Source organism: Diadema antillarum, unplaced genomic scaffold, assembly GCF_040938485.1.
Source record: "Diadema antillarum isolate AM-2024a unplaced genomic scaffold, OU_Dant_1.0 seq00000620_RagTag, whole genome shotgun sequence".
Taxonomy (NCBI): Eukaryota; Metazoa; Echinodermata; class Echinoidea; order Diadematoida; family Diadematidae; genus Diadema; species Diadema antillarum.
In genome coordinates, this window is record NW_027271543.1 from 1382058 (window position 1) to 1395442 (window position 13385).

General features: G+C 38.8%; 1 protein-coding gene across 1 annotated transcript in view; it reads right to left on the reverse strand.

Moving 5' to 3' along the window:
- The window catches only part of LOC139736041 (dmX-like protein 2), a 134570-nt gene that overhangs the window by 64991 nt on the left and 56194 nt on the right, over positions 1-13385 (reverse strand). Inside the window, exon 5 of the mRNA XM_071646786.1 lies at positions 11319-11469. Coding sequence (XP_071502887.1) covers positions 11319-11469 — 151 coding nt within the window. The remainder of the gene's footprint in view (positions 1-11318; positions 11470-13385) is intronic.

Genomic DNA, 13385 nt, shown 5'->3' on the forward strand with positions numbered 1-13385 from the left:
AGACAATGAACACACACGCAAGTGTACCGATACTACGCACATCACACCCATTCTGAATGTGGTCTGGTCACCTAACATATCTTTTCCAGATCTAGAGTCTCATGATTTTGATCAAAAAATAAAATATATGCATGTTTGAGCAAAGAGTCCAATTTATCCATCAAAGAGACTGTTCTATCATGAGGTGAAAACAGTGGGTACTGGAAGAGTGTTTTTGCTGTTAAAGCGATCACTCACTATACAAGCTTACTCTATACGCCAAATATTTAGCGAGGTTTTTATTTTTGAGAATTTCGCGAGTCAGGTGCTATTTGTGAAATTAAAGACATGTGAAAATAATGACTCTGATCCTGATATGAATGTGATGCAGACGTATGCATTTCTCCATTCAGTACAATACTCCACGATCGAGAATTTATCGACTCACGAAATTGTCGGGAAGTCCCGGTTCACAAAAATTTAGACTCACTAAATATATGGCATATACAGTACCTGAAATTAACATGATTTGAAATGGTTGTTTTTTTATTTTTTTATTTTTTGCAAAATGATGCAAGAAGTGATAATTCTTGTTTGTGGACACACACACACACACAATATCACTGAGTACTATTGCATCTTACATCATGATGTGATACTAGGCCCTTCTTGATTTCATTTTTCAGAACCCTCGCAATGATTTGCTTCTCATAGTATGTGTATGTGTGTGTGCACAATTTTTTCTTTTTTAAGCCCCATGACCCAACTTGCCAGACTAAATACCCCTTTCCCGCTGAAGGAAATCTTCCCCGGGTGCACCCGGGTGCACCCGTGTAACCCTGCAGTATGAAACGAAACTCAGTTGAAACCTAGGGGAAGCCTAAGTGAAACACTGATTAAATTTTGGGCAATTTTCACCCTAGAAGCGTCTTGGGTAAACACCGATAGTTCAATGGGAAACCACCGGTGGTTCACCGAGGAACGCCCAGCGTGAAAGGTCGTCGCGGTGAAACACTGGGCGAAATATGCAGATTATGTCAAAGGTCATGTTTTGTTTCCGGTCATGCACACGTTTTTCGCTAGCTGGCTCGCGCTCCAAAATTAATCCACACGTAATGCGTGTATGTAAACATACACACGACTAGTATGTGATGTACACTGACATGGTATTGGATCGTGTTGTATTGTACGCATATGATGCCGTATACAAATAAGTGTTGCGCCGTGTCGTTTGTCCTGTTGAATGTTGCAGTTGAATTAACTATTTTGGAGTTAAGTTCTGTGAGAGGTAGAGAATTACGAGTACGAACCACTAGTAAAGTATCACGTTCAAATTAGCGCGCAAAATGTCACGCCATATTACACACTTCGGCTGAAATTGGCCGCGGTGCAAGAAAACACGTCTAGGGGAAAGTTGCAAACAAAATTCACTGAGAGCATTGTCGTAGGTGTGAAAAGACGGCACTGAAAATTTCACCGGGGAATCCAACGGCGGTTCACCGAGAGTGGCAGCGGGAAAGGGGTATAAGTCTTAGGTGAGGGTGCACAGGGTCACACTCCGGTCCCTGTAGGCATACTAAGTCCAGAAATTTTAAGTAATTTTCTTGCAGCTGATTGAGTTCTTTTTGGGGGGGAGGGGGGAGGGAGAGGTCATGTGTGAATAGTCGTGAATGACATCGATATTTCCATTGTGATCCAAAATCTGTTAACTCTTGTGTGTGAATGGGCCATTTCATATCTCTCCATCAACTATTGAAAGCCCAGCAGCCATTAAAATGTGATGATCCAACAGGAGAGCACCAAAGCATGAAAATCTGACCTTTGCATTTTTTACTGGCTCCTACGACAAGCCCAAAGAAGCACAAGAGTGTCAAAATGAAAATATAATACGCCCTGCACTGGTAATTGAATCCTTGCAATCTCTGGTGAATCCAGATAATCATCAATAATTCTGTATGAATGTATAAAATTTCAAATTACATATATCTCAAAGCATAAGAAAGTTGCTATTAACAGAATACTCTCCCATGCAAACATTTTCTCGATATAAATGGGGAACAATAGACAATTCCTCAGATTTCCATAAATTTTCATATAAATAATGCCTTCCATTATTTCTTCCAATTGCCTCTTAATAATAATAATAATAATAATAATGATAATAATGATACTAATAATAATGATTATACTAGTACTACTACTACTACTGCTGATGATAATAAAAATGATGATAACATATATATATATATATAGAGAGAGAGAGAGAGAGAGAGAGAGACTGCGAGAAGGGGTCTCGACCATTTACAGCACCAGTGTAGCTCCTTCATTATTTATATTCAGTGCGAGAAGAAGAGCAATCGTGGACGTAGCTAGTAGCTACGTCCACGATTGCTCTTCTTCTCGCATTGTATATATATATATATATATATATATATATATATATATATATATATATATATATATATATACACATACGTATTATATTTCCTGTGTTGATATTACATTTTTTCATGAATCAAATATCATAACCTATTGAGGTCATACCATAATATCACATCACTCTTATTGCTGTCACAGATTCCTCAAGTGTGCTGTGCATACAGTCTAGTATGTTTGAGATGAAAAATGCTCCATATATTTCCCCCTCACAAAGGAAGGAAGCTTTATGCAACTTGACAAATTGGTCATAGTCCTTTATTAATTTCTTCCCATGCAATGGAGGAAAGTATTATGCAACATTACACCCACCCATCCCCACACACACAGCACTCACTGAGTTTATAACCCTGTTTGCACCCGGATCTTACGAAGTTAGCCCTACACAGCCATGTTATAATGACTGCCATTCCAAATGACAGTAATCATAACAGCCATGCAAACACTTAATTCTACCATCCCAATCTGATTCCCTCTGTGCCCAAGAGGTCTTAATTTGGGTAACTGGATATAAAGGCAATATACACTCAATCTTGAGGTTTCCCATTCAAATCTGTTGCAGCAGCAGTATTTCCCTTTGGCTAGGCACTGATAAATCCTCATTGCCTAGTCCTTTGGAAGGCACCACTAAGAGGCTTTGGTCATAATGTTGCTTGCTCAGAAATATTACATGCTTTCTTTTTTATCAGGTATGGAAAGATCTAACTCAAACACCGATGCCACATTTGCTCCTGTGACAATTGCTCTGGTCTTTTTTCTCCAAGGACTCTAAATAAGGTTAAAGGTTGGGACGGGTTTTAGGTTTAGTTTGATGTGAGAATTGAGAGAAGGGTTGGGGTCTCATTTGTCAGTAGAATTATGTTTGGCTTTAATAGTGTGCAGATATTTCATGGTAGCAATTGTCACAGGAGTAGATGTCAACAGAATCAACTCAAACAGGCAAATGATTTTAAATACTCACAATAATTTACATTTAGTATCCCAATGATTAACTAATTCACCACAGCTAAGTTAAAGATTAACATCTAGAGGCTGTTTCACAAGGAATCAAACCATCAAACTGCAATTAAAGGACAAGTTCACCTTCATAAACATAAGGATTGAGAGAATGCAACAATATTAGTAGAACACATCAGTGAAAGTTTGAGGAAAATTGGACAATCGATGCAAAAGTTATGAATTTTTAAAATTTTTGTGTTGGAACCGCTGGATGAGGAGACTACCACAGCTTGTGAGTCATATGCGTACAACAGTATAAAGAAAATGTAAAAGAAAATTCAACATATTTTCACTTTTTCGCATAATAAAAGAGCACTTGACTTGCCTGTTTCTAAAGGCAGGGGGAATAATATTACCCATAACATTTGTCGGTAACGAGTCAGGGGAATGTGTACTTTTTTTAAAAGATGGAATTTTGTGAAATTCTCTTTATATTTTCCTTATATTGTTGTACGCATGTGACATCTAAGTTATTCATACACTGCAGTAGTCTTCTCATCCAGCGGTTACTGCACAAAAACTTCAAAAATTCATAACTTTTGAACGGATTATCTGATTTTCCTCAAACTTTCAATGATGTGTTCTACTAATATTGCTACATTCTCTCAATCCTTATGTTTATGAAGGTGAACTTGTCCTTTAATTACCCCTACTATGCTTACAGCTGCTACCAATTTTGCTACCAAATTCTTGCAACTGTTGCTGAAAACATTGAGATTTAATGCTCCTGTGAATCTTTTCTTATATTCCATCTTTACATATCTTTCTTACAATGTTCGATGTTCCCTGAGGTTTTGTCTTTACTGGGGCTTCTTTTGCTTGTTGCCAAAAAAAAAAAAAAAAAAAAAAAATGTTGATCAAATGTTTCTATTAAAAGTCATTTCATACTGTTATTATTTTTATCCACATTCAATTCTTGCTATTAAACACTGTTTCAGAGCCCGGCAGAAGGCATTATCTGATATCATTGACAACTGCTAGGCCAAGTGGGATGTCACATGCATGGATGCTTGATTTGTATGTTTAAAAATACCTACCGCACATACCTACACTGTACCAGTATTTTCAAGTACACTGTACATTCAATTGTTATTCTGGATAGAATACATTCTGAATTCTATACCTTTAACATTGCCCCAAACAACAGCTCTATAATACATTTAAGAATAGCACTGTTTCATTTTCTTTACACCATTCCCAAGTTAAAACATGTGAAAAGCCAAGATTCCATTTGCATGACACGCTATCTTGGAATAAACAATACATACAGCAAAATTTCGAATTCTGTTCTGAAAATGCCTTTCAGTATCACTCTTCTGTATTTGAGTTTGTTCAAATTGACTACCCTGGGCATAACAGCTATAAAAGAAAAGTGCACATCTATTTTATCACGGAACCTATTCTGGTGAGCCCAAATATAATCCTAGAAATCTATCCTTGTCTCAAGCATACGCTAGATATCTACAATCAGCGTGAGTCAGCGTGGACAATGCTCGAAAAGCTGCAAATATGATTATCAAGTACAGGTTCTCGTGCCAACGTTCATTTGGGACCTTGAGAATTCTTGAAAGTTCTCTCTCAACAACTTCACAAATAGACCGTGTAGTCCTACCCCCTCCATTCTCTGATCCTTGAGGGTAATTGAAGCTAGAGCTGCAGAAATATAGAAATACATGCACTGTCTTCGGGTATCCTTATCTTGTTGCGGGAAGAAATGAATGGCAACTGCTCTGCTTGAGAGCCGATATTTGGGAGTGGAATGCAGCTACGATAAAGGAAGGATGTTAATTACTTCCTCTTCTCAAGTTTTGTTCACAATCCTATACTATCCTATCCATCCCCTCCTTCTCCCCCTCCCCTTCATCTGCTCACACATTCTGCTAATCCTATTCTCTTGAGACGTATGAAATTATCTTCCTTTCTCCACAGTTTACATGTGTGAAAACAAATCAGTGTCCATATCATATATGACCCGCTGCAACAAAAGGATCCGAAAGTCGGGGAAGGACAGTTTTCTGAAAATGACATGACATTATTCCCTTACTCTTCCACTTTAATGTCTTATATAACATGACTCATAAAAGTACTCGGTTGCGGAGATATGGAGGGTTTTATTATAGCATGTCGAGTGGTTTAACAAATCAGCGTGTCGAGAAAACCGCCTTCAAAGTTTTCCTTCCGATGCTATCATGATCAAGGGGAAGCAAGACAGTTTTCACCGTTTGACAATAGAAGGTATGCTCCTACAATGTAGCAACCTCTGCGATGTTCATTCAAGCTTAGCGCCAGCGGTCTACGTATGACCAATCAGTAACCAAGATGCCACGCACTGACCAATGAGATCACTCCCTCGTTGATAGGGGCAGAGTCTGGCTGCGGCGCTAAATATAAATCTTTGTTAACCTTTCTGTTCCGTTGAAAGTCGGAAAATCATGGCCCACAAAAATACTATTTTCTTCCCTTTCCTTTGATCATTTAGCTTCGAAATTTCGGCAGATGATAGGAGATACATTAGACTACAAAATTAAGTCAAAAACAGAAATTTGAATGTTTTGACGGACTTTGATGATCTGATTTCAAACTCGATTTTCTCGGCTCACCTGTCAGCGACTTTAGGATCCTTTTGTTGTAGTGGGTCACATATTTCAAACAGGACCACACAAAATTAATCATATTCTCTCAAGGAGTATGACATAATCTTCCTTTCTTCACAGCTCTCCTGTGAAAGACCTCTCCCCCTCCCCATATTTACTCAGAACTCTATTGAAAACTGATGTCTTTGACAAAAGACCATTTTGGTTGCACGAACAATCTCTCTCATACCATGAAATGGCAGCAGAAATGTGTTTGGAAACCTGTGAAAGGAAGTTCTGAGAAACAGCTGTACATAATACTTGGATGATGATAGTGTTTGGATTGATGAGGATCATAAGCCAATTGTCCCATTAGCTCCATCGATCACTTGGACTCTTTTGTCACTGCTGCATGGCAAGAATTCACAGGGTTCTATTAAAGGCACATAGACCCAGTGGTTTAGTCGAATGCATACGCCGGCGCAAGTTTCCTACAGAGACCTATGCCAGCAACTCCTCTCTAGCGCTTACGCTTTGACCCATTTCCATGAGTCCAAAGAAGTCTGATCCACTGTAGTCAGTGGTTCGATCACAGTTCAGCTCATGATTTGGCTAAGGATGACAGGCTTTAGAAAACTCTTATGTGACGTCATACTAAGAAGCACGCACTGTGGCATCACTACAGACTGCGTGATGCGCAGAGAAGACAATGAAGGCAACGTTACCTAGCAACACCTACGCGCTTTACTCTCGATGACAGCTCAACTTCGGTAATCTTTGTATCAATGCTAACGGTGATCGGCACTGTCATCCAACAGCGCCCCCGTAACTACCAGGGCCCTGTCTTATAAAACTTGTGATAGAAATCAATCAATCACAAATCTCTTGAAAGCTGCAATCAATCGCAACCTGTGATTGATTGATTGATTGATTGATTGATTGATTGATTGATTGATTGCAGTTCTCCGTCTTAATTTCAATTATAACTTTTTTATAAGATGGATTGGCATTCAATCGTAAAGTTGTGATTGATTTAAATCAATCACAAGTCTTTATAAGACGGGGCCCTGGTCTACGCACCTTTAATATACATTCAGTTCACTGATTACACCATCATTAAAAGGGATGGTATAGTTTTGGTTGAGATGGGGCTTCAGGTTTTCAACTTATTTGTGAGATTTATGAGAAACCTCTTATGAAATATGAAAGAAAATGTAGTTCTAAGAACGGAAAAAAATGAAGTTATAAGAGGGATTCAAAGTTTATATTTGATGAAAACTGGGTTTGAAGTGGCTGAGATATCCAAAACAAAGGGGTCATGATAAAAGGTGGGACCCACCTTTTATTAGGATCACTTTGTTCTACTCTGCTTTTTAATATCTCAGCATTTCAAAACAGATTTTCATCAAATAAACTACAAATTCCTCTTAAAATTGTATGCTCTGTAACATTTCATAAGTGGTTTCATAGTATCTCGCAAAAAGTTTAATGCTCAATCCTAATCTCAACCAGTACTATACCATCCCTTCACACATATAATGGACATTGCAGATAACTGTCTATGCCATAAATATTTTGTGAGCATAATATTCTGTGAATCAGGACTTGTAAGACAAGTCTGTGAAAGGCCAAATTCGCAATCAAGAACCATTGATGTGGAACTAAAAATAAGTAGCATCCCATTTCCAGCAGCAATGATAACAATTCTCCGCCATGGAGATGTTATATTGCAGTTATTGTGTGGGAGGCATCATTCTGCCACTTTGTAAATTTTGCAAAATTTGCAAATGTAAAACCACTAGGAAATTCATTACGTATACAGTCTTCCTAAATCTGGACAGTTTGGACGCATTTTTATCTCCATGAGCCTACGGGGAAAATTGAAAATGGAAATGAAATGATTCCAGAGTTTCTATTTTGACACAGCTGTGGAACCACATCAAGTACAGTCTGCAGCACAGCAAATATATCAAATGCATGGTTTGGTCTAGGCTATAATCACCAATTATCATATCACTCACATCAATGTTGGTGACAGTAATGCTAGACTGGGGCATGACTGTCCTGATTAGTCTTTTAATCATTAATGCATACAATCATTTCAAGGAAACATTTTTTGTTTGTATATTACAACTTGTCAGTTAAATATGACTACAAAATTAGATTTGTGTCATCATGTTGATACTAGGTTTAAAATTAGAAATGTCGCTATGGCGACTGGTACAGATGCCTCCGCCATAATGCATGATTCTCCTAATAGGTCTATAGTACATATGAACAATGTGTGATTACATTTTCACAAAATTGGCAAAATATTAAAATGACATGTTGGTCACAATGTGTTGAATGTTCACCTTCCTTGACCTATGTTTAATTGGATGAATAGGAGAGCATGTATTTGGGGATTTAAGAACTCTAACTTGACTTTGACCCTTTCATAAGTTTATGCATTGAGTAATTTTCAAGGTATGGAGAAAAAGTGCAATTTCTGTATTGAACAGTATATTGTTACCATTTTCATCTGGTCTTTGACCCTAATATTCATAAGAGAATCACTGTCAGGCAGAACATACATAAATATGTACTAAGTTTCAAGATAACTTGAGCCACTTCCGAAATACGGAGAAAGAAGTTAGTTCAGCACTTTCACTTGATCTTTGACCTTTTGACCTTTGACCTTCTTGGCAAAACTAGAAATATCACTGAAGGTGATTAATACCCCCGCCCCGTGACGACAGTCTTACCCAAGGAATGATCTTTCCTTGATCTTCTGCCATTTAAATGCCGTTACCATGGCAACGCAGCTTCCGAAACGTCCAAAAAATATGTCTTGCACATCTTCCCACCAAGACTATTGTGTGTGCCACATTTCATAAGCTTTTGTCAAAAACTGAGGAAGTAGTTCAATCCACAAGATATTTCCTTGATCTTCTGCCATTAATATGCCGTTACCATGGCAACGCAGCTTCCGACACATCCAAAAAATATGTCTTGCACATCTTCCCACCAAGACCAATGTGTGTGCCACATTTCATGAGCTTCAGTCAAATACAGAGGAAGTAGTTCAATCCGCAAGATCTTTCCTTGATCTTCTGCCATTTATATGCCGTTACCATGGCAACACAGCTTCCAACACGTCCAAAAAATATGTCTTCCACATCTTCCCACCAAGATCAAGGTGTGTGCCACATTTCATAAGCTTTGGTCAAAAAACTGAGGAAGTAGTTAAATCCGCAAGATCTTTCCTTGATCTTCTGCCATTAATATGCCGTTACCATGGCAACGTACTTTTGGGTACTGTCAAAAAATGCGTCTTGCACATCTACAACCAAAGGCACACATCTGTACCAAGTTTCATGGAAATTGGGCAAAAACTGAGGAAGTAGTTTGCAACACAAAATTTTCCATCATTTTGGCTCATAATATGTGAGCTGTTGCCATGGCAACATACTTTTTGTCACTGTCAAGAAATGTGTCATGCTGACCTATATCCTAAGACAAACATTCAATATGAATTCCATGAGAATTGGAAGAACACTGATGAAGCAGTTTTGCCATGAAGCATTTTGCCCTATATTTTACCAATAACATGCCGTTACCATGGCAACGCACTTTTTGCCACTGCGGAAATATGTGTCTTGCACATTAACATATTCAGATGAACATCTGTACCTAATTTCATAAAAATTGATCAAAAACTGTGGGAGGAGTTCGCGACGCAAGATTTGTACCCATTTTTGCCCATAATATGCCGTTACCATGGCCACATACTTTTGGGTACTGTCAAAAAATACGTCTTGCACATCTACAACCCACACATCTGTGCCAAGTTTTATGGGAATCGGTTGAAAACTGAGGAAGTAGTTCACGACGCAAGATTTGCAACGGACCGACGGACCGACCGCCCCCGACCGCCCGACCGACCGCCCGACCGTCCGCTGATTCCTATATACCCCCTTCAAACTTCGTTTGGCGGGGGTATAAAAACCCAAAAAACCACAGAGAATCTCTATTGGGTTATACATGCATAACCAGGTTTTAAAGAAATAATCCTGCTGGCATTGCACAAATATAAGGGAAATAGTAAAATTTTGAAGTATTGCCCTTGACCTTTGACTCCTCACCTTTGACCCCATGAACCCCAAATTCCCTAGATAACCACTGCCAGTCAGTACATGCATATATATGTTCCATGAAGATACCTTGAACAATTTCCAAGATACAGAGAAAAAAAGTGAAATTTGAACTTTTTACTTGACCTTTTGACCTCTGACCTTTGAACTCATGACCCCAAACTTTCACCCGAAAATTGTAATTGGGAAATACATGTATAAACTAAGTGTCAAGAAAATATCTTCAGGCATTGCATAGATATAGGGGAAATAGTGAAATTCTAAGCATTTAACCTTGACCTTTTGACCTTTGACCTTGAGCATGTGCACCCAAAAGTTGACAGGCACAACTTCACCCCCTAATACACATACATGCCAAGTTTCATTAGGATTCCTCAAAAGGTTTTTTAGTTACGCTGTCCACAAAATTCATTATGGACGGACGGACGGACGGGACGGGCGGACAACCCGAAAACATAATGCCTCCGGCACCACTTCGTGGTGGAGGCATAAAAATGATGGGCACACTCTTATGTACTTCTTGTGATGAAACAGCTTTACATGATGATTTGTTGTGGATTTTTTTTTTCCTTTTTCTGCAAGAGAATCACCAGACTTTAAAGGCAGCCGATCGCCATCCCTAATGGTACGTAAACTCCGAACGACCGAAGTTTGTGCATGCAATTGCGCCATGCTACCACTGAGACAAGTGTGTGTGTGTGCGTGTGTGTGTACGCATCATACACAAACATTGTCACAGCGAGCTGCGGTGATTGGAGGAGAGAGGCCAGAAGACGCTGCGGCGTGTGTCTGTGTGTGTGTGTGTGTGCGTGTGTGTGTACGCATCATACACAAATATTGTCACCGCGAGCTGCGGTGATTGGAGGAGAGAGGCCAGAAGACGCGTGGCTCTTTCGGCCTCTCTTCATGTGCATGCGCACTGAGAGTGTGCGTCCATTCGGAAGCTCTCGTGGCTCGCTGGGACAGCCATTTTGGGTTAGGAGATAAGCACAGGGAGCTCTCTTGTAGCCTACCGTATTTTCGCTGACCCATTGAGCCAGCGCTATTTTCATTCGGGGGTCACTACATTTGATACAGAATGGGGGAGGCAGCGTGTTGCGTTCGTCTCCGTGCCGCACAAACCACTCGCCACGACTGAGTGTCTTTAAATGGAGAAACACAAAAAAAGAAGAAGTTGTGCATTATGACAAAAACTTACTTGCACTGCCATACACATTGCCAGACGTAGCCAGGGATGGGTTCATCTGATGGTTTGTTAGTTTCCTCCCCAGCCTCACTCACTTCGATGGTGACCACCTTCTCACATGCCCACAGCTGGATGGCATTGCTGCCGGTCAATAGTCTTGTTCCTGAGTCATCGCAAAATAAAATGCAGAACACATTGTTGAAACCAAGACTCTACAATACTATTCACATTCTGAAAAACAGCCTTCCTTTTTTAAGACAAGGGTGCCATCCTGCTATAAAGTATGAGGGGATCACTTCACAGGTACTTGTATGGAGAACACAACAATTAATTCATCAGACATGCTAAATTCACATGACATGGCAAATGCCTTCTATTATATCACTAGGGAACAAAGGAAAAGCTTTTTTTTTTTTGTATTTTTCAAGGAAGTGTTTACATCTTTTTATCATTCCCCTGACAGAGCTTTGAGTAACACAAATACAGGTATGTTCAACAAATATTCTCTTGCCACAAAAGTTTGAGAAACCCTTCTCCCTCATAACTGTCAAAAATCAAACCAATTGATAATTTTCATGAATGATTAATCAAGCAGTATACCATGTCCAATGAGGTATAGTCTTCTGTTCATATAGCACAATGTGCTTACATGATGTCATCTGCTGAAAAGTGCTACTCATCAGGCCAGACCACAGGTGGTTGGCATTTTCAGGTTGTTTGTAAAGTATTGTGGATCATTAATAATCACATAAATATTTTCTTTCTTTTTTTTTAACTGCTGCCACCAGCTTCCTTGAAGAACTACTGACGTAGACAGACAGTATGGAAAGTAGATTGTCTGCAGAGATTGTGTTTTGATTTACGTAGAAGGAATAAAACATGTATGATCTTATCTGCTAACCCACTGTGTTCAGGGAACCTGAAGGGTGATAGATCATGTACAAAGTTCATGGGTACTTCAAGAATCTCAAAGAAAAAAAGTTGTGTGTCTCGGCATAATTCTTTTTCCACTGCTACATGTATGATACAAGCTGTTATATATCTGTATGCTATATGCATTCTCACAAACATTTGAAAAAATGCTGGGAATAAAAAGAAGAGCTACTTCTACATTTGGTGGTTTCCTAGAACTACACACAGAAATGGGCAGCATTTCATGAAAATTGTTCATCACTAACAACTGGTTTCAAGCTACTGTAACACTTTTGTCTGAGTGGCTGAGAATAAATTTGTCAGTAACAATCACAAAACACTAGATGAGATACCCCCCCCCCCCCCCCCCGCAAGTGTATCACTGATATATTATTGGCAAAATTTCTACTGATTGTGGGTATAATATTTGATGGATTTCCATGTAGTTGGTTTAACAGACTAGCATGGGATTGGTGATCATCAATTTGCAATCTCGAACAAAATGAGATCTTGATGTTAGCCTACTCATCTTTCAGCATTAAATGTTCAGTCATGAATGTCAAAATGTATTTGTCAGTGGTAAAAAGAGGTGAAAGCATAATAATATTGCTGGATTGCGAATGAAACCACATACACCAAAGGTTAACTGGGTCGTAATGTAGAAAGCAAAGTGAACTGAAAAAAGAACATTTTCAATAATGTACATGAATCTCAGTCACTGCAGTTGTGGAATAAAAAAAAAGTCACTGGTAATGTAATCTTTACGACATGTATTTGCTTCGTATTGCATCTGAAATTGATTGATTCCTCAATTTCACTGTGGCTTGAGGGGGCTTCAAAGATGGGTTGCTTGAAAGGGCACATCAAATAATTAAAGATCAAGTCTGTGTGACAGGAAAAGACCGGTTAAAGGTACTGTTTTATTTTGCAGAGGATTGACTTTGAAACAATTGCTGAACTTTGCACATTAAACTGAATGATAAGCAAATATTTCAAACAAATAAAAGCATGTGATAGTTATGAAAATTTTGCTGTCACAATTAAATCATCAAAATGAACAAATATCACTATTCCATGAAACCTGTTCCATAATGGTTTATTTCAATACTACTGTTTTTGGGAAATACCGAGTATGGTTCATCTTCCCATGCACAAATATCTATTTCT